The sequence below is a fragment of the Scomber scombrus genome, chromosome 4 (assembly GCF_963691925.1).
Source record: "Scomber scombrus chromosome 4, fScoSco1.1, whole genome shotgun sequence".
In the NCBI taxonomy this organism is placed as follows: domain Eukaryota; kingdom Metazoa; phylum Chordata; class Actinopteri; order Scombriformes; family Scombridae; genus Scomber; species Scomber scombrus.
Window position 1 is genome coordinate 21,626,991 of NC_084973.1, and position 24,279 is coordinate 21,651,269.

The following is a 24,279-nucleotide window of genomic DNA, read 5'->3' on the forward strand; positions in this document are numbered from 1 at the left end:
TATCATTGGTGGAAAGTTGTTCTTGTAAGTGTACAGTACCAGTTAAAAGTTTGCACGCACTTTCCCATTCACTTAAATGAGAGAGTGCGTCCAGACTGTTGACTGGTACTGTATATATATCAGTCTATGGAAGGATCTTTAGGGCTTTGGATGAAATCTAAGGGAAGTGGGTTTTCTTGTTTCATCCAGAGGGACATGAATTAATCAGAGCCGTTCTCTGAAAGAACTTCCTGAGTTTGAGACTCGTTAGTAACGATAGCTTCCAGAAAGACACAGATACAATTTAGTTTTACCGTTGTCAGCAGAGTCTCTCCTGAAATTTTAAAGTCCGTGTACATTTTGCAGTCAATGCTCACGGCCTTCAAACACACAATCACAATCTGCACACAAACACCTACTCACGCACCCACAAATATAAAATATAAACACATGAATATACATAAACAAATACACTTGCATGCAGACAGATATGAGTCAGTGCACACATGCAATTTCTCTTTTGTTCCTCCCTTTCGCCTCCTGACAAACACAGTTATACATGTGCAAACACTCACCGCTTCCTCCTGATCTCTCTGTGTGTACATCTCAGAGCCTATGGCGATGCCTTTTTCTTTATTCCAGTCGTTTTCTGCATCCTTTTGTTTCCTATTTCCCAACCCTTTCTCTCTCTCTATTTGGGTAATCCAAAGTTCATCTCGAGTAGAATGCGCTCATAAAGTAGAAAACACTATGAATGATTCAAGAATGTTTAAGTTAGACAGAACGAGGGGTTCGGTGTCAAACTGTGGTTGTGGTTGATTTGCGTAGGATTGTTTTCTGGGGCTTGAGGGAAGTCGGATGAGGAGGCACACAAGGTGGAGGAGGGTTTGCTTTCGGCGGGAAACTGTGGCTGACTGAGAGGCCTCCGTTCTCCAACATCAGTTCGTGGGGAAGAGAATGAGGAGGATGAGGAGGAGGGGAGGAAGAAGAGCAGCAGTGTACAGGGCTGAGCCTTAAGTCGTTCAGCTCAGTCTGTAAGTGTAGTTCTGTGTCGTCTACATCGTATTGAAGGTCACAGTCCGGGCAGTAGCCGTGGTACTGGATTTTCTCACTGAAACGAACACGCTCCCTCTCACGGGGCTCCCTGCTGGGGGCCTTGGGGCATTTGTTCTTTTCATGATGGAGGAGAGGCATGGGCCTGGGCAATGTAGGAACAAGCCCCGACTCAGGGATCCCACTGTCACTAGAGATGAAACACGGTGTGGAGGAGAATAACTCCCTGTTTGGTTTCAATGGGAAAACCCCACCGTTTCTCAACAGAGACCCGTTAGCCTTGGATATATTCCCTGATAACACTAATGTTGGGTGAGGCAGATTCTTAATGTTGTGATCTTCGGCTCTCATCGGGGTGAGTCTGGGTGGGGGTAAGGGCGGGTGGGGTTTCTTGAGTACAGTCAGGACTGCGGTGGTGTTGACGGGGACCGGTGGGATGGGTGTAGGTGGTTTGAAGATGCAGTCGTCGGGGAAGAGCTTCATCTTCTCCAGACTGGAAGCGGTGGTGGTGGTGGTGGAACTGGAGCTGGAGTTGAGCGTGTCCGTCTTAGAGCTGTCTGTCAGTCCGTCCTCCTCCAGTTGCAGGTCACAAGTCAAGGTGTCAATATCATGAACAACCTGGTGACGAGAAGAGGGAGATAATGGAGGTCAGGAATAATAATCAATGAAGAAAGAGAGAAAGAACTATCACTTATAACAACACTGATAATTGGGAAAAGAAAGAAGAAAATGATCATGATACAAGATTGAACCTGATGTTTTTATCTCCTCGACTTCTTAATTAATAAATTGAAAACCATTGTAGAAAAGTTAAAGAAGATACACTTTGATTTAAGAGATTGGTTTATGAGATTAAATACTGATTAAGATATTACTATGACAACCACGCCAGAGAGGAAAGAAATATCACTACAATTTATGGGAACAGTCACGAGCCTGGCAGACTCTGACTTAAGAGATATACTGCAGCAATCCCAAGCACCATCACAACTGAGAGGAGTGACAATACCAACCATATCCTGCGAGCCAAGAAACAAAAACAGTCATTTGTAATACAAAAGAGTGAGGCTGACTGGGAGTGAATGAAATAGATATTGTCTACATAATAGCTATATACAGGGTACAGATATGAAAAATAAACCAACTGTCATTCTTCACTTGGGGAAAAAAAGTCAGCACAAATGTTTGTCTCTGTGTCCTGAAAGTGAGCAAGTTTGAGATTGATGAGAGTTTCAAACGCAGAGAGGGTAACTAAACATAATACAAATGCTACAAGAGGGAAGATCTATTTCTACTAACAAAAGTGTCATTTGTTTTAACAACAGCGCAGGAGACAATCCATCACGGTTTGAGACTCATTGCGGGGAAACAACCTCGCTATGACGGAGATAAAAAGACAAACAGGAGAGGAGAAACACGATAGGACATTCAAAATAACAGGAGAAATCCTCTCCTCGAGCAACACAATATTGAGAGAGCAAAACACACCATCAGTGGCAATGGTGAAGTGATGTGCCACAAGGAGACATAAGAAACACACTGTGACAGAATATATTTTGTTGAAAGGAATCGAGGCAAACAGCGCAGTTTAAATATTTGAATGAATTTGCAATCTCGCAGTGTAAGATGATTTATGAATACAGTACATAAGGAGACTATTATTATAATTGTATTGTCAGAGAAAATGGCAGAAATACTTTGTTCAGTGCAGTAGAAGTGAATATTAACTTTTATCTTGGGACCCCATGTATGCAGTAGATATTTAGATCCAAAGATACTTACTTTATCTTCAAAGAGGAAATTTGTTTTCACAGCATGAATAGGGAAATATTAAAGAGCCATTACAGCAGAAACTGGATTGTTGGCACTCTTCGTGGACAAAGGCAACAAAGACTACTGGTAATAGTCGTAAGAATATAGCACCATAACACAAGATAATCGATTTACACTAAGAAAACTACAATGTCCTCCGAGAGGCAATTTGAGGTACAGCACAGACCATCCATCCATCCATCCATCTTCTTTCCGCTTATCCGGGGTCGGGTCGCGGGGGCAGCAGCCTAAGCAGGGAAACCCAGACTTCCCTCTCCCCAGCCACTTCGTCCAGCTCTTCCCGGGGGATCCCGAGGTGTTCCCAGGCCAGCCGAGAGACATAGTCTCTCCAGCGTGTCCTGGGTCTTCCCCGGGGTCTCCTACCGGTGGGACGTGCCCTGAACACCTCACCCGGGAGGCGAGCACAGACCATATAGATTAATTAAAAGCACATTAAATAAAAAAACCCAAAAACAATAGTCCGAAATCTTCTATAGCAGGCATCATAAATATCACAACAGTCAAGGCAGGCTTTCGAAGTGCATGTCAATAACTGTACACCGACAATTGTTATAAAAATAGTGAGTGGTATACTGCACAATCCTATTTACCCATGGACTCCACATCCCTCAGTCCATGCACTTCCCCAGACTCTCTGTGGCTACTGAATCTTGTTTAATTGAGTTACTGCCACGGGAATAAATGAGTTTTCGGCTTGGTTGGTTCTGATCTTGGGGTATCTATACCTCCAACCAGAAGGGAGTGGCTCCACTGAAAGACCCTGTCTGCCTTCTCGGTCAGCCTGGTCAGGTACAGGTCAAACAGTTCAGCCTGCTGCTTCTCCATGATTTCCACACAGGTCTTAAACATTTTCTCTAATACATTTAGTGCATACACTACAGACATATATGTATTTTACTGTAACTAAACATACAACATATAGAATGACACATTCTTTCAGGGATTGTGCTTAACTGACTTTGATTCAACATCCACTAATCAATATGAGCCAATCTTGAAGACCAACAAGGACTGAGTATACAACAAAAGCTTGACAGACTGTACAGTGCTATCCTTAGACAGTTTACTAAGAGAGACACCTGTGGTTATTGTTTCCTTTCCTACAGCTGACTGCATTTCATTTCATAAAGCAAGCACTTGCACTGTGGACATATCCATGGAAATAAAATAACTGTGAGGACAAAGTTTCTTGAAATTACATACACAGATAATAAATCTTCCCCACAGAACCATCATTACGGGGGATTAAATTAAAAAATCAATTTAGCGGACCAAATGGACAAGCTGCCAGACATCATCTGATGTCATTTCCTGTCATAATGACTGAAATTCAATACTGAAACATCCATGTTCTTCAGCCATTTTGGACGTGTGTCCAAAAAACATTTGTAGAGGATTTCCCATGTGGCTCTCTTTGCTTGGTGGAATTTTTGTTGCTTTGATGCCCAGAACTGAAGTCTACTAGCTGCCTGACCAATGAGAATCTAGCACTCAGCGAGTCTGCAGGAAGTCAAATAAAAGTTGCGCTGAACATGCTTAAGTTCATATTATCATGGCCTGAAACAGCTGAAATAACTTCTGAGAGAAACTCACCAGAAAGGAACGTTAATGTACTTTTGTGATGCATTCATAAAGTAACTATGACAATGGCAACTTGCTATTGCTCATTTTGCATTAGTAATGTTTATCTCAGTGTTCCCAGTATATTAGCCCACTGTAAAAGGACGTTGCTGTCATCTAAGGGTTTGAGATGCATTTCCAAACAGTGGCTTGAGAAAAGGCTGAAGAGGTGATATGGAGTGACGGTAATGAGGAGGGAAACAGAGACCAAGTGACTGAGAGGGAGAGATAAAAAGGAAGATAGAAAGCCAGGGCCGAGAAAGCAATGGAGCTAAACTCTCCATGCAGTCTTTAAATGGGTAATTTGTTGGGACACACGCAATAGGTAATACCAGTATCCCAGTTTGAGGTCCCTGCTGTAGGCGAGGCAGCTTTGGCGGCTATGCCAAGCATCAGGGCAGGGTCCCTCATAAAAGCCAGGCTCAGCTCCAGCCCTGTCTGTGGGTTATAACAGATGATAATAATAATAATAATAATAATAATAATAATAATAATAATAATAATAATAATAATGATAATAATGATAATAATAATTTATAAGAATAGCACTTTTCAAGCTGGGAGCACAAAGTGCTTTCCATAGATAACTGCATTTCAAATGAATTATACCCTAAACACTGGCTTTGATAGTAACACCCCCTCGAGGTTTATGTTTAGTGTGTGTGGTGTCAGAATAACTGATCCTCTGCAAGATCTCCCTGCAAGCAAAGAAAGAAAGAAAGAAAGAAAGAAAGAAAGAAAGAAAGAAAGAAAGAGTGCACATCAAAAATAAAATTCACAATGGACAGATTACCATGCGTTCTTGCTCTAATTTATCTCTGCCGCCTGCTGTGAGACATTGTAAAATGCCGAAGAACACAAAAGAAGTCCAACTCGGCTCAAGCTGCAAAAACAGAGTAAAGGGAGCAGAGAGGCAGAAGGAGACAGATGCTGTGTCGACTACCCATCCATAATGTAGGAACCAGAGGCTGTACGCAATAGGGTTTTATTAGAATGACAGGCTGTCATGTTAGGGTGAGAGGTTCAGGTTCAGCACAGCATGCTGGAAGCCCGGTGTGTGAGTGGCCGGTGGAGGAATGTAAACATAAAAGCAGGTAAGACTGCAGGATACTGCGACTGAAGCGGCAGCATGATGTTCAGTGATTGGCGTTTAGAGGGAAAACAGATTTGAAGAGAGGCACTGTAACACGTGAATGAGATAAAAATATGTCTCTGCACACAGGCACTGCTGCTGAGATACAGAACTGCTGTAAATAAAATCACAATATGTCTCTGTATAATCCCCGAATCCTTCAGCGACATCCTCCCCACCCGCCCTGACTTCTATTCAACACCCCTGTCTCTGCATCACTGAGATTTGAATAGCCAATCAGACAGCTCTGAGAGTTTTGATCTTTAACAAGGACTCTATGGAGAGAGAGAGAGAGGGAGAGAAAGAGGGAGGCAGAAAGGAGAAAGAGAAAGAAGGCAGACAACAAGAGACAAAGAAAGGATGAAGATGAGCAGCTGTAACAGATACAGACAAGGAATGAAAGGTTAGGAAAGGTGAAGATAAAGAAATCGAGGGACACCAGGAGAGTTGGAGAGAGATGAAAAGTAAAAAGACAACCGCTCTATTATTTGGCAGGAGATAATTCTCAGAAAACAACAGTCAGCATTAAGATGATGAAACGCAATGCAAAAGCGCCTTCCATAGTTGAACCAACTTGCCCATTAAATATTAATTGCGATTAAAATTTTCTCACTTTCATCAAAGCCTGTGACTCAGGGTGAAGCTCTGTCCTGTCATTTCACAGCCCATATCCTCCTGTGCCAGATGTCTTTCATGTCAGACAGAATGATCACATACATTAGTGGGCAGGAGGGGGGAGGAGGAGCATGGTCTTGTATATTTGTGTGTGTGTGTGCTGTCACAGCCTATTCCAGGCCCCCAGTGAGGTGGTTGGTTAGCCTTTGCGTCTCCCTCTCAGACAAACCAAGAGCCTGCTGTAGAAATAACACATGGATAAAACACATGGCATGACTAGTGCTTACATGCAAAAGGCAGTTTATGTCTCTCTCTCTCTCTCTCTCTCTCTCTCTCTTTCTCTCTCTCTCTCTCTCTCTCTCTCTCTCTCTCTCTCTCGTTCATTTACCTCTTTGAGCTCTTTGGCTACATCCTTCAGATCCCCCAGGATGGTTTCCAAATTCTCCACGATTGTCTTGATCTCCTTTTTCACTTTCACTTTGGAGACTACTCCTTCAGCCTCTGCATCTGGTGTCCCTGACATTCTTCAGTTTGTGGCACAGTCTGTTTTGTGAAGGATCGTGAAGTCAAATCCTTTGCTGCTCGCCACGCTGCCACTTTGCCAACGCATTTTTTTTCTTTTTCTTTTTCAATCCTCTGCTCCCTTCACTTTTGCTCCTACATCACGGCCGGGAAGGTGCGAAGTGGCGTCGGACAGCTCTCTCTATATCTACCACTAGGCATGCGCAATAGACCGTAACACAAAAATAACACAAATGTCAAAATATTGTATCATACTGGTGTTTTTTTGTTTTTTGTTTTTTACACCTTACACATTCATGTCCAACAACAACAACAACAAAAGGATATTCCTCGAGTATCCTTCACGTCGAAAAAAGGCGCTAAATTCAACATTGTGCAATACAAATAAAAACAACTAAATATTAGTCACGGACGCGTTAAAAATGCCTGAATAAAAGAGTAGCTACACTGTATCAGGCTGTTATCCAAAGCCGTAACACTGCCGGTCGTCAACCTAATGGTCCATAATCCTCAGGCATCGACCAAATGGTAATACACTCCTCCCTTTTCCTCAAATTTGCGGTTCTGGTAATGATATACTCAGGAAAGCTGCCAGGTAACGACACCCCAGAGGCACTTTCCTCCAAAAAATACCGCGGCAGTTTCATCCTGTCTCCATCGCAGCCTCCTCGGAGAGTCTGAGCAGCAGACGGTGGCTGCTCTCTCTCTCTCTCTCTCTCTCTCTCTCTCTCTCTCTCTCTCTCTCTCTCTCTCTCTCTCTCTCTCTCTCCCTTCACACTCTCATATTCAAATGCAAAGGGGCTTCATTGGTTTCATTACATATAGCCTATACAGTATCCTATATATTGTGTGTGTGTGTGTGTGTGTGTGTGTGTGTGTGTGTGTGTGTGTGTGTGTGTGTGTGTGTGTGTGTGTGTGTGTGTGATGTTTAGGGATGGGTGGAGAGGTAGGCTACAGTAGCCGTACTGAAATGAATCCCCAGTCAAGAGTAATGCCATAGATTTTAAATAGGAACAGAGTAATTAAGCTGATTTTTGGGTCAGTGGTCAAGGTAAGGGTTAGGTTTAGGCAAATTGTGATTAAGGAAAGGGTAGGTCTCCAGGAAATGAATGTAAGTCTAAGAAATATTCCCAAAAGTGACCTAGAACAACTGTGTGTGTATGTCTGTACATCATTCACTGTCCCTCAGTTTGTGGCATGTTGATACACGCTTTGCAGCAAGATATGCCCTGTTTATTTCTCCTACGAGAATTTTATTTTGTTTTATTTTGAGGGGTCATTAAGCTCTTTGAAATCAGATATTCAGAGCTGAATTTGTTTAAGTGAATACTCCTTATTACATTGTAAGACATTCAATGAAATAATAATTCTCTCTCTGTTTCTCTCTTTCATTGCATGGCAGCTGTTAGTTTGTTGGTATCTCGCCACATGCATGCAGATTTCTAACAGGATAATTTGCCTTTATGTGGAAAAAAGATATCAAATTCAAGTCTCCTATAAACTGTAGGCTATTCATGCATATTACAATATGATGCAGGGTATAAATGCCAAACATAAAACGGTGAAAGTGCATTATATTATAAGGGCAGAAAAAGAAAACAACAATTTATTTTTTAGTGCATTTCCTTGTCTTTGTAAGGCACTTGTTTTTGAAAAATAATATATAAATAAAGTTATTGTTAATATTACAGTACAATCAAGACACGCTTAAAGAAGGCAATTTGACACAGCTGAGTAAAATTGATAAAATATGAGTGAGCAGAATAACATTACAGAGGCAAGACAAACCATGAAGGAACACAAGCAAATGTTACGATATCCATGTATCAAATGAGAAAAAAAAGTTAACTGCGTCAAGTTAAATACTTTGTATGTAAAATTGTACATGAAGTCTATATTTATCTGTCATGAACAGATTCAGATTACCGTCAGACATTTTCAGGAAAAGCTTAATCGTGATCAACATAATAAAATGGACCACAGTCTGTATGATATCAAATAATTTCATTCTCAACCTCATCCAAAACATGCAGTGACACTATAGATTTGAGGCCATATGACACATATATAGCACAGAGCCCCTGTGTTAACTCTTGAAGTTCTCTTGTATATTTAGTATACGGGAGGATTGTAGCTTATTATATTAGTATATTTTTTCCTCAGGGTCCCCTATTTAATTTGGCTATATACCATAGTAAATACAAATCATTTCAGAATTACAGTATTTCTTTACATAATCTCATAATAATGCAGTATATTATATTACTGATGGTTATAGGCAAGTTGTACAACAGCTTTTGAAAATCAAAGAAATGCAGGTGCTGGTATTATTAATGAAAATACAGGCGAAGCACAGTGCATGTATGTACATGAAAGTGCTTGTTCTGCATTTAAAAAGTATATATGTATTAAAAAAATGTTTTAATTTATGTTAGGATGTGAAAATAAAATTATGTCCTCATGAAAACAAAATAAGTGAGTATCAGACATCACATTTGGATTGATGTAAGACATCTTTGAAAACTCTTCAGATCTTCCTGAACAGTGTGGATCTTTTCCTTACATTGTAGAGGATCTTTTTGGAGTGCAGCAGGATATTAATTCATTGATCAAGTGTCTTTGCGAGGGAGGGAGGTCACATTTCCAGTTTATTGAAATTCATTTTCCCCATCTGTACTATCAAGTAAAATGAAGTGCTTCACAGTTATTTATTTTTAAGTGGTTTAAAGTCTGGGATCCACATTTTAGGATGTGGAATATCATTTTCTATCATTTTTTAGGTGGTTTCCAAAACCTCTGCAATCATTGATAAACCAGATCATATGAGAACATTATGCGTGTAAGATATGAATTAACGTGTAAGATATTGATGTAAAATTTGTAGAGTTTATGAATTCTTAAAAATACTCCATCTGCAGGGCCACAATAGGCCTTTCCCACTGCAGCCATTCAGACATAATAGCTGCAGGAAATGCAAGTGTAATCAATAACATTAATTATCGCTGTGTACTTTAACTTTGCCACTTAATACTTCCTGGCATTTTGCATTCTTGCTCACTGGTTCTGCTTACTTCAGCACTTAAACAGAACAGAACCATCAATTATAGGATTAGATACACATGTGCTTTTTCTGCTATAAGTCAACATATGTGGTGTCAAAGTGGAATTAATATCACTACTACTATTCTGTAGTTTCATATTATTGCTATGTCACTTAGCTTAACTTGTCTATGAGCTACTAGAATAACCACAAAAAAGTGAATCGTTGTCATTACATATTAAAGATAAAGATAAATTACACAAGTAAAATATTTGAAAGTCTTCTGTACGGAACTGGAGTTGGCCTAATGAGAGGGTATAAAAACATATACACATGTTACATAAACTAAAGATAAAGATTGAGCGCAATTTATTACCTTTTTTCAGTTTTCTGCTGAAAAATAATCTGACATGGAAAATGTGATAGCCCATACTGTGAGGCCTAATGTGCTGTATGCTGTGACACCATTGCTGATTTCTTAAACTCAAGCCAGTCTGCAAATTTACAAGGGAATATTTTTAAACTTGCAAACATTTGATAGATTTGATTAATATACATAAACTATTTATTATTTATTAGCTTGTATTTGACATTGTTTTGCACACACACTGAAATAATCTATAACAAGGTAATGAGGTTCTAAAAATGACTTCATATATTAACAGTGAAATTAAAAAGAAATCAATTGTCCTGTAATGTGATTTTTATATTAAAGGATAGGTTCCTCATTTTTGAAGTCTGTCATAAAACAGACAGGTGCTCAAATGAACACCTAAAGTGGTTTTCTTCACTGTCATTCTCCCTGTTCATTATTAAAAGATCCCCTTCAAATGTGCTTTCAATGCCAAAATCCACAGTGTGCCCACACAGTCATTTTGTGCAAGAAGTTAATCTGACTTCTGCAGTCTAAGTTAGTCAAGTGGATATCTGCCACATTTACAGTCGTTTTAGCATCAAAATCCCTCTCTTGGACGACTGAAGCTTCACATTAGCTTCAGATAGACTTATAAATGAGTTTTGGCGTAAAAGGAGGCTTTAGATTTTGCCCCTCATCAGTTACAGTGTAAGTGCATTATGAAGGGAAACACTTAGACAGACCTGAAACATTGTTTAACACAAGGTTATGAATTTTTAATAAAATAAATTATATAAAATATATTGAAGGGATATATTTTGTATACTCCATGTGAAAACTCAGCTGTGTGGTGACGACAGGGTTAATAAAATCCTGGTTTCTGATTGGTCACTGCTGAGCCCGCCCCCTACGTTATTGCGGAAGTGGAACTTGTGGAAGTTCACCCTGCTGGACTGACTGTCAACCACTGTTGCTCTCCTACTTTTACCATTGTGCTGGTGTCCTGTCACAGCTCACATTCAGAGAATAATATCTCACTGGGATGTCTCTGTCATTTGAGGGAAGAGTCGTGCTTGTCACCGGGGCCGGAGGAGGTAAAACCCGCCATGTTAGCTGTATGCAGGCTTCAATAGGGTTGTGCAACGTTAGCTACCAATGCTAACTTAAATACCCGAAGATTTAATAACTGTATGAGCCAGATTATTAACACAGCTCGCGTTTAATTGCGCAAGCCTTCCTTTCTGTTGCATTAGCAGGTGATGTCTGTATCCTTTTGGCTGCTAAAACTGGCGAAAGAGCTGCGTCCAATAGTCGCAATAAGTAAGCAATGTTAAGACATCCTCATGAGTCTTCTGGAAAACATGAAACAACATGTATTAAATGTTAATTATTGGATTAGCAACAGACATTTGCCAGCCTTCCTTATTTGAATAACACAAGGATCAAAGTACGACGCAAGTGTGTGAAAGGGCACATGAAGCAACTCCACACCAGACATACTACTAGGGGGTGTGATGTTTTGTTATAAGTACACTGAAGCTTGTTGTCTTCTTTTTTTAATCTTCCACAGGCCTGGGAAAAGAATATGCACTGGCTTTTGCTGAAAGAGGCGCCTCAGTTGTCGGTAAATAAATTATCCTCATATCAAATTGCCTCCTTCACTGGAACAAGTGTAGTTGACGTGATCTCATGCAGCTTCCCCCCCACCACCCCTACTAAGAGTGAAGCCTAGTTACCACAATGGGTGTGCTATTTTTATTTTGCTTTGAAGAGACTGTTATGTCAGTGTGCATGTTTACAGCTCAGTAGGAGTGTTAAGTACTAGACATCAGTTTCATATTTCATTAATCAAATCGTCTATTTTAGAAATGTTGGTGTTTAAGTTCTTATTACTCGCTGCTCATACACAGAAAAGCAGTGACAGTGATTTTAATCTGCAGATTGTGACATGAGAGATTGAGTTTGGACCTTCAGATTGTTGCTCCTGCATTGCACACAGCTAAAGATGACTGCTGCTGCTGTCCTCATTTTGATTTAAGTACAGATGCACCGATCCAATATGTCTGATTGGTAACCGATCCACATTACAACTACAGTTTCATTGTCAATGTCATTGTTGGAAAAAAAAAAGATTTCTGTTAAAAAATTACATTCACTCAGTTGCACAGCAGGTTGCAAATTCTTTTTTTTTTTTAGCGTCACAGTTAACTCACTTTAAAAATATTCCAATGATTTCAACACAATGAGGTATGAAATTGGTACTCGGTATCAGCAGATCCTGAGTTGAGGTATTGAAATTGGCATCAGGAGAGAATAAATTGCATCGGTGCATCTTTAGATTGAATTGATTTTAGGGATTACATATACCCCAGAATGAGAGATGTCATACAGAAATGTGCATTGCATTGATTGTAACAGTCATGATATTTTTACTTTTTAGACTCAGCAGTTGCAGATGTAGGCGTAAACATTTGCCCTTGCCAAAATTAACAACTCTCCCCGCTGCCTGAGCTGAACTTGCCCTTGAACTCTGACAAGGAATCAGCTTAGCTACACTCTTCTCCTAACCTAATCACTCGTGGAGAATTGCAGAACTCACCCCATTATTGCTAATCTCTTTCTTCTTGTTGCAATAAAGTGAATGACCTTGGGGCAGACACTAAAGGGGGCGGAAAGAGTTCTGCAGCTGCTGATAAGGTGGTGGAGGAGATAAGAGCAAAAGGAGGCAAGGCCGTGGCGAACTATGGTGAGAAGTTTGGAATGGCTCTTACTCTCTCACACATCACTATATCTATCTATTTGTTTCTATCTCTGCTTACCTTGTAGTACTAAGCTTATGTAATGATAGACTCAAAAGGAATAGTGTTTTCATTCAGTCTAAATGACTCATTGATAAAGCAGTCAGTGAGTATTGTAGGCAGATGTATTTGCATCTGTAAGAAAGAAAAAACCTTTTTAATGAAATTAACAAAACGCTTTGATGTTTCATTCAGGTATTTTTGAACATGGCAGATTCATTTGTAAATGTAACTCAAAGCTATCACTAGAAAAGATACCATACTTTCCATGCGTAACAAATAATGATCCCCAGCAATCATTAAAAATGTTTTTAATTGTTGAATAATTAGTTTGAATAGGTGAGTTGTCACACATTATTACTCAATATAATGAGCACATCAGGCTCTTAACTTTCTTCTTAAATTTATTTTCCCCTCTGTTGTATTATTGGAACTGTTATTCTTTACATTGTTGTAACCTTAAGCCTAAATACAACCAAGAATCAGTTTTATAATTGTAGAACTAACTGGAACACAAATAAGATACAGTTATGCAGAACATTTCATCATTTCATCACCGTCTCTGTTGTGCTCGTACAGATTCTGTAGAAGATGGAGAAAAACTAATCCAAACAGCACTGGATGCATTTGGAAGAATAGGTGAGTATTGTCTCTGGATGAAAATAATGTGGCCATCAGAGTTTATTATTCAGTTCATAACTCAGTTCATGATTAAATGATCTGAATGAAATGATTGTGAGTGACTTATTATTGCTGTTTTTATTGAACAAAATCTGATAAGAAATCTTTTTTTCTTCCAGATATTCTTGTAAACAATGCTGGGTGAGTCATTTCATGGCAATAATCACACTTTTTTTAGGTCTAATCACACCATCTGTTTTTAGAGTGGCCATTTGATTGCAGTTAGTATATTAATAGGAGTTTGGGGCATTGTAATCATGTGAAAAAATGACAATGCTTTTCGTTTCCTAGGATACTTCGTGATAGATCATTTGCCAGGACGAGTGATCTGGATTGGGGTAATTAAATTATATCTGATCTTTACATTCAATTCACTCTCATTAACTCATACTGTGCATGGGATTTCATCACATTTCATATCACCACATAATTTCCTTTTGTTTGGCTCACCTCTTCATGAAGACAGTGCCACCACGCTATAAGTAGAAGAACATTTGTTTTAACTTTGGCTTCCGCTTCAAGCTACCTTATGCTTGTAAAAACAGATTGCCTGTGTGGGAGTTTAAAAAAAACAAACTACTGATATGTGGAAGTGATCCACAAATGTGAGATAGCTTAACTGTGTAATATTATTTGTTGTGTGTTAATGTTTACTGTGCCATTCCTCTTAATCTGCATTTCAGACCTGATTCAGAGAGTTCACTTGAGAGGCTCCTTTTTGGTGACCCGTGCTGCCTGGAACCACATGAAAAACCAAAAGTTTGGCAGGTAAGGAGCCCAGCTACTGGCATTCATTGATGTAGATAAAAACTGTGCTATCTTCCTATCATGCAGGCAGGATTATTTTTGTATATCTTACAAAGCTGCAATATTGTCAGCAGACAGACCATCAGTAGACTGTAATCAAGAAATCAGGATGGCATATAATGCTGTGTGATGAAGCTCTGATTCAGACATCAGCTTAAGTATCAAAGGTATTTTTTACGTGTCCCACTTTAAGTGGGCACTTGAGGATATGCATTTGAGGTAATGAGTATATAAATCAGAGCATGTCTGCCATCACATTATTATACATATTTTCTGACTCTGACTTTTGTCATTTCACTGTGTAAAAAGAATAAAATCTGCATAATGATAAAAGCCTAAGACAGCAAATTTGATACGAATATGCAAATTACCACAGAAAGAAGGAAATTAATTAATTTGGGTATGCAGCACTTAAGGTTGATCTCTGAGTAATTTGAATAGTACTTGCATTGATGACTCCACAAGAATCAGTGAAGATGTGCATGGGTTCATGTCATTCTTTCAAGTCATGAAGGATCAAGTCAAAATAAAAATTGTTACTGGACTAAACTTGAAAAATTGAACATGTTTTGCCACTCAATAAAGAGCCCATGCAGACATGGACTGCTCCATTAGTTGTAAAGAAATATTCAGAAGATAATTTAATTTAGGATTGAAGCAGTGAAGATGTATGCAGATATGTATTGATTATATTTTTAAAGCACCATCAATCCTAAATGGAATATGGTAAAGACATTGCTGACTTCAACAGGCATCCAGAGCAGCTTGTGTTACTACATTAACAGGAACCTTGTTAAAAGGCCTCTTTCACCAAGGACAACACATGTAAAACTAATAACATTAACAATGACTGCAAATTAGACCTGGACAAATTAATATTATTAATCACACTGTGTTTTCCTGCTATGACAAGTAAAAATGCGTGTTGCTAATAGGGCTCACTGAAGTTTGTGTGTTTTGAATTGTAATTTTTAGAAGAAGGTCACACAAGCAGATTTGCTCCCATGTTACTTCAGGTAACAGATGCCCTTCCCAAGTGCACACAGCTGTTCTACATGAATAGGAGAAGGCATTAGTGTATAAAAATTAAAGTGACATTTTGAAAGAAGTGTCATTGAGCTCAAGAGTGGCTTGTATTTGAGTAGAAGACAGTTACATTAAATGTAGTTTTTATGTCAAGGTTTTGACATAATAATATTCTTTATCATATAAATAGACAAACTGAATAATCCAGATCATTTCCGGTTGTATATTTGGATGGGCAAGTTTACAATTCAACCTTTGTGCCTTGTCATCTTAAACAAGATTATATTTATATATATATTGTGTATCATCAAATATATTTTGTGCATCTTCTGTTGCTCCTTAAATAACTATTTTATGATATGATGCTCTTTAAAAAAGAAAATCAATGGTTCTCATAGGAACACTCACTAGTCTGACATGTTTGGTATTTTGTAATGTAATCATAAGAGCATAAAAGTTGCAGATTATAAAATATTTTATTATTGCCAATCCTCTGGCAGTGGTTGTATTACACGGTATGAGTGTATTGACATATGGATCACTGCTTTCTGCTGACTTGTGAGACAACACATTTCAGGTGTCTCCGATAGTTAATGTAGCATTTGTGCTTAAGCTCATTACCTGTGCTTGACTGAGGTGAATTCCCTGCGTTAGATTACTAGTACAATTTTATTTGCAAGTATGTGTGTCCGTTATGCATACATGCATCTCTTTCTGCATATAACCTGTGTTAAATGTTGTACAAGTAAAATATTCAGGTAAATTTGCTGTATGCAGTGTTGTATTTGTGATAAAGAAGTTGTGTATGTGTGTGAGTGAGTGGGCTTGCATTACATGACTAGTTGCCTTCATATGCGTACTTCTGCGTGTTTATGTATGCATGAAAAGTGTGTACTCTTCGTGAGATTATGTGTGTATGTTTGGGGGTCTGGCTCTGTCTCACATTACTCCAATTGTGAAGCCTGTTACTTTGCATTAACACTGACTTGTTGCCCTGGGATGTGTGTGGCCAGAATCATTATGACGACTTCAGCTGCAGGCATCTATGGTAACTTTGGCCAGGCCAACTACAGCGCTGCCAAGCTGGGCTTAGTGGGTCTGGCAAACACCTTGGCTGTTGAGGGACGCAAGTACAACATCTTCTGCAACACTATTGCTCCTGTTGCTGGGTCACGGCTCACAGAGACTGTCATGCCCCCAGGTAAGCAGCCAGATAAAAATATTTATATATTTGCATGCAATTGCTGTGTATAACATGTTGTGGTGTTTTACTAAGTTTCAGGGTGCAAACACTTCCACGACAGTCTAAAATGGGCAGATAGATTTTAACCAGACTCTTTTCTCTGGAGCAGCAACGCTGCATTATATAATATATAATGCTTACATATAATGTTGATTTACAAAATTTGAGGCAACAGCAGTCCCGTTTGACATGCAAATGTATCATCTAAAATTCAAGAGCTGTGTTTTTTTTTGCTGTTCCAACGGCCATGATGAAATCATGCACCTTGTAAGAGCTTTAAAAGTTTTAATGTATCACCCCTTGATTTAAACGGGGCTCTGGCCTCCTCATTTCACTGTTGTTATATTTACAAAAATGTAAGCAAGTATGCCAATGTAACATTTTTTATGTGAAATATATTTCTTAAAGCAATGTAATTCAGCATTTAATATTTACAGTAACCATAGTGAAATAAAGCTCATAATAGCTCATAAACATGATTAAAAAAAAATCTACTTTTGAAATGACAACTTTTTTCAACATTCTTTCCTGTTTTTAAAAGTGATCTTATGAGCCCATGAACATATTTTCTAACCCACCAATCTGATTGGAAATGTCTGTACTTCTGGAACATATTGTGCATGTTCTGTGACTGCAGCTCTGTTGATGGGGGTATTAAGTGACAAATAAAAGGAATGATTTTGTTGCCCTGCCGTGCTGGTCTGCAGTAGCATCTGTCACACTGCGCTCTGCCAACTGTCACAGGATGGCCTTACCTTAGTAAATGACTTGGTTCCATATGTTGGCTTTCACTGACTCAGGCCTTTCTAAAAACAAACAACAAGAAAAATAAAACCCCTAATCTTACTAAACATTGCAGCGTGCAGTGAAGGGAGCGGAGTGCCTGTTCTTTTAACCACCATGTTTTGGTGACTGAAGGGTACAAATGTTTTTTGGAGACATATTTTGTATGGTATTAGATTTTTTTAATGGATCATACAGGGAATTAGCAGCATTTCCCCTAATAGCTTGTCTTCATTCCAACATGTATGGGAATCTATTTCATAATATAGTAATTAATATTTACTCAAGGCTCCAATATACACCCAGAAGTACCTTGATTATGTGTGAGATCAGTTTAAACCTATATTCTAACGCATTATAGGTTGTCCCATTTCCTGCTTCACATGCTAGTATAAGTGCATGTTTTGTGTTGAGTTTTTATCCCGTAGAAGAAGATTATATTAATTCTTACCGTCAACAATCAATGAGTGACATGACAAATATATTGCCAGTCTTATGATAAATTAAAGTAGTCCAGATTTCATAGCTGTTAATTCATCGTACACATACTGCATAATGTGTACTGTAATGCAGGCTAGATATATTAAAAAAAATCAAATTAAGGGTATTTTCTCCATATAATTTTCTCCATCATTCTCCTTTGAAATTTCTTAGGAACAAACAGCAGCTCATAACTGTTAATAGCTTTGTAGCAGGACATTGAATGCTTGAGGTGTGCCTGATCAGATCAGACCAAGCCTTAACGTTGTAATAATACTCTTAACTACCAAGCAAAAACACTGAAGCATATACAATTCTTTGCCACTCAGTAAAACTGTGTTAAAAGATGTGCCATGAAAAGAGGCTCTACAGCACAGCATTTGTTTGTTTATTTAGATCTCGTGGAGTCTCTGAAGCCTGAGTACGTTGCTCCCATGGTGCTGTGGCTCTGTCATGAACAATGCCAAGAAAATGGAGGACTGTTCGAGGTATTCAGAATCGTTCTCTCTTTTTTCCAAGGCCTCACTCTTACTGTGCTGTCTGTACTGTAGCTTTGTCCATTTTTTTTTCTTTTGTCATTGAGAACAAGTAACGCACTAATGACATGTTCAATTTTCATAAACAGACTTTTTTTTCTCTATCTGTGTAATGGCTCATGTGCTCATGTCTCATCTTTTTTTAGGTTGGTGCAGGCTGGATTGGTAAATGTGAGTATTGTGTATTTTTCCCGAGGAAATTGTCTGTATGCATCTGTGATGTTCATTATCCCCTGGTTCACTAGTACTGTATGCGCGTGTGACTTTCACCATTCAATGACCTCTTTATTTGTGTTTGTCCATGTGTGCAGTGCGCTGGGAGCGTTCTCAGGGCCGCATTGTGAGACAGATGAACCAACCCATGTCTCCCGAGGCTGTCAGGGAACAGTGGGACAAAATCTGTGATTTTACAGATGCTACAAAGCCTTCTAGCGTACAAGGTCAGTAATGCTGCGACATAAGGGGCACTGGTGGCCTAAAGGTTGGAGACTGAAAGTTTGCTGGTTCGATCCCCCAACCGGCAGGGGAAGTCATGATGTAATTGTACTGGGCAGCTTCCAGGTGTGAATGTATAACCGTGTGAGTGTGGTCAGAGAGACTTCCCTGAATAAATAAATGTTTAACAAAAAAGCACACTTTCATACACAGTAGACTACGATCACTTAAAAATAAAAAGCAGTGTTCAGTAGATGCCATGTTAAAATGTATTTTTTAGTTTGTATCCTAATACTTAATAAATAAAAATAAAATACTCATCCTTAATGTTTTTCTTTTACAGATAACTCATTAGTTGTGAACATGGACATTTATCTCAGAAACCACACAACTTCTGCTTGAGATGTTACTAAGCTTATTTTTCACATTTGATTTCTTTATTTTAGTCCAAATCAGAGTTGGATGAACTCCCTCCTCATCACCAAGCTGCTCTGCTTTCACACTTGTTTGAATCATGCTGTGTTGAGTCAGAATGATTCAGATTGCAGCTCACAGTGTAGCTACACTGAATGTAATCACAGCCATCTGATAGTTACCAGTGATGTAATGAGCTGACTGTGAAGCCCAGTCTTTGGTCTGGTGCAGGTGATATTCTCTGATATTCTCCAGTCACGATTATCTCTCATGTTGGAGAAATGGATTGACTGTATCTTGCCACCTTGATACACTGCTCACTTATACTGTCAAAATGTGAGAAGGAGGTGTGTGATTCTCAGGAACGGTGCATTTCAATCTCGATTATGAAGCTACTGGCAGCTATATTCATGTGACAGTGTCTAATATTGTTTGACAGCTATGATATGATATGATATGAGACAAGATAGAAGGTTGTTGAATATTTGTTTATATTCAGATAGACATGAAGGTGTGATTAGCCTATTTGGAGTGCAACGGCAGGCGTAATCGAATTGCTCCATATTATTCTCATTGTCAACAAATCTCATAGCCAAACCAACAATCAACTCATCATACTTACATTGTGTGTGTATTCAAAGCTTAAACTATAGTTTGTCTCTGTGCAGTAGGGAACCACCTCCATTGGTGTCCAGACTTAGAAAAATCATATTCAATGACCCACACCTCTGCACTGGGTGACATGTTCCTTCACCATACATAGTACAGTCACCTGGGTTTGTGTAGAAACAGCTCCAAAAAGTAATAACAGGGCTGAAATGTTCCCTCTTAGGAGAGATGTTCTGTGTAAATCAGACGCCACTGCACATGCACGGCAACATGGCTCCGTTTAAATAGCTTTTCTCGCTTGTTCTGCTACACATCACAACCTCTTGACTTTACATAGTAAATTTCTCAAAGAGCTCCAGTACGAAGAGGTTGTGTTGTGTAACACAAGCTACAGAAGTGCTATAAATGGAGCGGCATTCCCAGTCACAATGCTGTCTTAGATAGGTATACCTTACACAGAACAACTCTCTAGAGACTGAAAACTGTTATTAGTCTTTTTAACCATTCCTAAATTACCGTAACCATAGTCTCAGGGGCAAAGGAACATGTCACGCAGTGCTACTGTGTAGCTCATTGATGTGTTTTTAGTTGTTTATGGACAACAATGGAGGTCTATGGCACAGGGGAATAAGATATATGAGGCTTTGGATGCACACAGTATAAGTAGGATCTGTTCATTGTTGGATTGGCTCTACACATGAGATTTGTTGACAGTAAGAAACCTATTGAAAATCTGCAGCCTACTCCTTTTAAGTCAGAGAGATATAGCAATGAAGAAAGAGTATTCATATAGTCATTCTTTGGATTTTAGAGGAAATTAAACTTTTGTGAGAGTGGGGACCTTTTTAAATAACATAGCTTCAGTTTTCAGACAATAAAGCCATTTTACTACCTTCTCATCTGTATTTACAGAGTTTGGATACACTGAGTGAGGGCAAGATGGTGTTAGATATCAAGTGGAAGAGGTGGAGAAATGAAGTGAAGGTGAATATGATGTTTAGTATGAACTAGAAGAGTTTTGTTCCCATAAGGTCTCATGTAAACAAGAGAATGGCAAATATTGATCATTATTTCTCTCCGCCTCCTTCATCCCTCTCCAAGCTCTCAGATGTACATTTGAAGAAAGGGCAGCGGTGTAAACATTAACTGAACGGGGATGGCAGTCCCACAGGGCGCTAGCGGGCCTCATTAGCATGGCTTTGTAGTGCATCCTCATTTGTAGCTTATTACAGAGACTTGTTGCAGCCTCTGTTCTGTAACTGCTGCCCACTGAGTGATGATAATTAATGACTGTGGTTAGGGTTAGAAAGTTAGCTTTTTTGTCCACCAGCCAAATCGCTCGTCAATGTTTATATTTTACCAGCCACTTAATAGATTATCATTGGGTTTTTTTTTTTGTCTAGTGAGTGAAGCAAATCTACCAGCCAATTGCATATTTTACCAACATGTGGCTGGTGGTCTTTCAAGTCCCACTGCATTCTGCGTTCTGTTTCCTGGTTGTTTCAACTGTCTTCCTTTTGTTTGATTTGGCTGAATCTGCAGCATCATGGCTTGTACTACCTGATTTATATGGACATATTTACATCCTGTTTTAAAGTTGCATGCAAATAGAGAACACACAATGTGGACTGAGAGTCTTAAGTACATGTAAACTAATGTCAATATAGAGTAGGTGGATCTCATATTCATCCATCTGTTTTAAAGCTACTGTGGATCAGTGTGTATTAGATTAAAGTTCTTGAAGTTCTTTAACATCTCACTAGAGTTCTTCACTTCAGCAATTTACCTTGAGATGAATAATTTTCAGTCACATTCCTGAGGCTTATTCCTGCGAAAGTGCAGGATAATTGACACTTAGGTGGTATATAACTTCAAATTGAACCCCATATATTGAATCAATTTAACCAAGATTTTGGGTGAGTTTGGGTCTTTTTTCCTGTCAAGGAATTAGGCAGGTATGGAAATGTTGATATAACACTGATTTTTAGATGAGAGCATCTATGTTGATAAATCAATACAGTAAAGTAGATTTAATAAAGAACCAATCCAGATTTAGTCCAATTCAAAATTTCTGTCTATTGTCCAAACCAATGAAACCAGCAAACCTGCTATTTAATTATGACAATTTGATGGACGTTTGTCATGAAACATTAAAATGTATATATTTCACCTACATTAAAAGTATAAATTGTATACATTTTTCTTTAAGCACTTACTTTACCAATAAAAATATGATTAAGGAAACTTGAGCTTTGCGTGAACGTCTTTGCAGTTACAGAATGTCTGTATAGAGGAATGGATTCAACACTGTAATCATGTTGCCATTATTTCAAAATGTGTGACTCCATGATTTAGCACTTTGCTCCTATAACATTGTCGGACTCAAAATGGACAATTTTTAAGAATTAAATCTTCTAAATTAGAATTACCTGGATCATTTTAGCTAAACCATGTCTGCAGGATGGGTCTCGGTTACTGTCAGTTGATGGGGGGATTGTCAACAAGCTCATTTACACAAGTAAAAGCTATTTGCATAATAAACAACTATCTTTGCCTTTGTGCACGATCTGTGGTATCAGATATTCACTTCCTCAAAAGATCCTAAATATCCAGGGTGTTACAGGTTGCATTGATGATGAATTACCTCATCTGTCAATGCTTCTGTCTCTTGTTTTTGTGTGCTTCCACTCATCTGTCATCTCTGCCTTCGTTACAGAGTCTCTACAGTCAGTCGTGAGCGTGCTGTCTCGAGTGGAAGAAGAAGTCAGTGCCAGTCCAACTGCCGCCGTAGCCATGGCGTCCTCAGCCTCAGGGATCAATCCTGTGAGTTGAGACGGCTATTTTTCCTTGACAATGATGCTATATATATATATATATATATATATATATATATATATATATATATAAATATATATATACATGGAAAAGGAAATCATAGTTGCAGTAAACATCATCATGACCTTCCTACACCTGAACCCTTTCTACCTATCTTACTTATCCGCATCCACTGTCCTCCTCTAGTCATTATTTTCTGGCCTCTGCAGGTCTTTGCCTTATTTTCACCACTGTTTCTGCACGCCCAGTAAATGTTTTTCCTCCACCTCAATTTTTCATAGTGCATTGTTCCTGCAATGGTGTCAGTAATGGATGGTTGACAATGACTTCTGAAAGAGCTTTAAACTCTCTGACTGTTTCAAACACAACAACTCATGACTCTTTAATGTCGCCTCATTGTACTTAGTCAGCGATGATAATTACCTTTTCAGCAAAGCTCCTACAACATAGATAAGTACTTAGATGTCTCCTGTAAATACGGAACAGTGATGCACAAGACAAGCGTCAACTCAAATTAGCTTTTAGAGTGCAACATACAAAAGATGTCGGAGCACAATGGCGCAGTGACGGTTCCCAGGATGGGTGCCTCCTCGCTTTGCTCTGCTCTCTATCATTGAATCACAGAGAGTGAACTGGTTACAGCTCTCACATTGCTGAGCTGCCTTAATAAAACATTGAGCCACAAGTATAATCACATCATTGTATCACATCAAATAATTATCCACTGGAACAGCCACCTTTTTTTCCCCTGTGAATACAGTTGTAGCATGCAATAGTGTACAAATTCATCCGATCAACACATTAATCTGTTTTGTAATAAACCGATACTTAAACATTTATATGCTGTAGATCTGTTTTTATAATAAAATAAATGCCTTATTAAGCATGAACCACAATATTCAAGATTTTATGAATGATAATTTATTCTGGTTGAACGCCTGGTTAAGTGCAGTGTGTAGTAGGGGTGCAAATGTACTTATCTTATCAGTATCAAGCAATAATTGTTTAAATATATATTGTCGGTTTCTGGACCAATATTCAAATGATTCCCAGTGCATGAATGCATTTTGTAGAGCATCATTTTAATAATCTAATTTAATTTTTAGAATCTTATCTGGTAAAATGGGACCATGGAAATTGTTTTTTTTATGTAAAAATGTGAATATTGTGCATTGTATGGAATTGATTAGTTGGAAGCTGTTTTGATAAATGATTAATCATTAAAGTAATCCAGATGAATCCAAAATAAGCCAAAGAAATGCTGATACTAGATTCTAAAATACAAATATTTTCTGTGGTCATTTGTCTTCTATGCTAGTAAAGTGAATAAGTGGGTTTTGGACTGTTGGCTGGACAAAACAAGCAATTTAAATATGTCAGCTGGAGTTTTGTTATATGTGATGCACATTTTCCAATGTTACAAAGATATTCCATAAACTCTAGATGCAGCTTTAACGCATCCTGTTTATCTTCTGCTTGTATG

At 38.6% G+C, this 24,279-nt stretch overlaps 2 protein-coding genes across 3 annotated transcripts in view; one reads left to right on the forward strand and one right to left on the reverse strand.

Moving 5' to 3' along the window:
* The window catches only part of prr16 (proline rich 16), a 14,494-nt gene extending 7,129 nt beyond the window's left edge, over window positions 1–7,365 (reverse strand). Inside the window, exons 1-3 of one of the 2 annotated variants that reach the window (XM_062417952.1) lie at window positions 6,621–6,759; window positions 6,231–6,471; window positions 555–1,650 (exon numbers count right to left, since the gene is read on the reverse strand). In XM_062417952.1, the coding sequence (XP_062273936.1) occupies window positions 778–1,650; window positions 6,231–6,236 (879 nt within the window). In that variant the 5' untranslated portion in view covers window positions 6,237–6,471; window positions 6,621–6,759 and the 3' untranslated portion in view covers window positions 555–777. Of the gene's footprint in view, window positions 1–554; window positions 1,651–6,230; window positions 6,472–6,620 lie in introns of both variants that reach the window. The other variant, XM_062417951.1, reaches the window with a different exon arrangement.
* Window positions 7,366–11,105: 3,740 nt separating this feature from the next.
* Window positions 11,106–24,279, forward strand: part of hsd17b4 (hydroxysteroid (17-beta) dehydrogenase 4) — a 28,646-nt gene continuing 15,472 nt past the window's right edge. Inside the window, exons 1-12 of the mRNA XM_062417568.1 lie at window positions 11,106–11,243; window positions 11,720–11,773; window positions 12,788–12,895; window positions 13,527–13,586; window positions 13,748–13,769; window positions 13,920–13,966; window positions 14,312–14,396; window positions 16,475–16,662; window positions 18,364–18,455; window positions 18,650–18,674; window positions 18,815–18,943; window positions 22,678–22,784. Coding sequence (XP_062273552.1) covers window positions 11,192–11,243; window positions 11,720–11,773; window positions 12,788–12,895; window positions 13,527–13,586; window positions 13,748–13,769; window positions 13,920–13,966; window positions 14,312–14,396; window positions 16,475–16,662; window positions 18,364–18,455; window positions 18,650–18,674; window positions 18,815–18,943; window positions 22,678–22,784 — 969 coding nt within the window. The 5' untranslated portion in view covers window positions 11,106–11,191. The remainder of the gene's footprint in view (window positions 11,244–11,719; window positions 11,774–12,787; window positions 12,896–13,526; window positions 13,587–13,747; window positions 13,770–13,919; window positions 13,967–14,311; window positions 14,397–16,474; window positions 16,663–18,363; window positions 18,456–18,649; window positions 18,675–18,814; window positions 18,944–22,677; window positions 22,785–24,279) is intronic.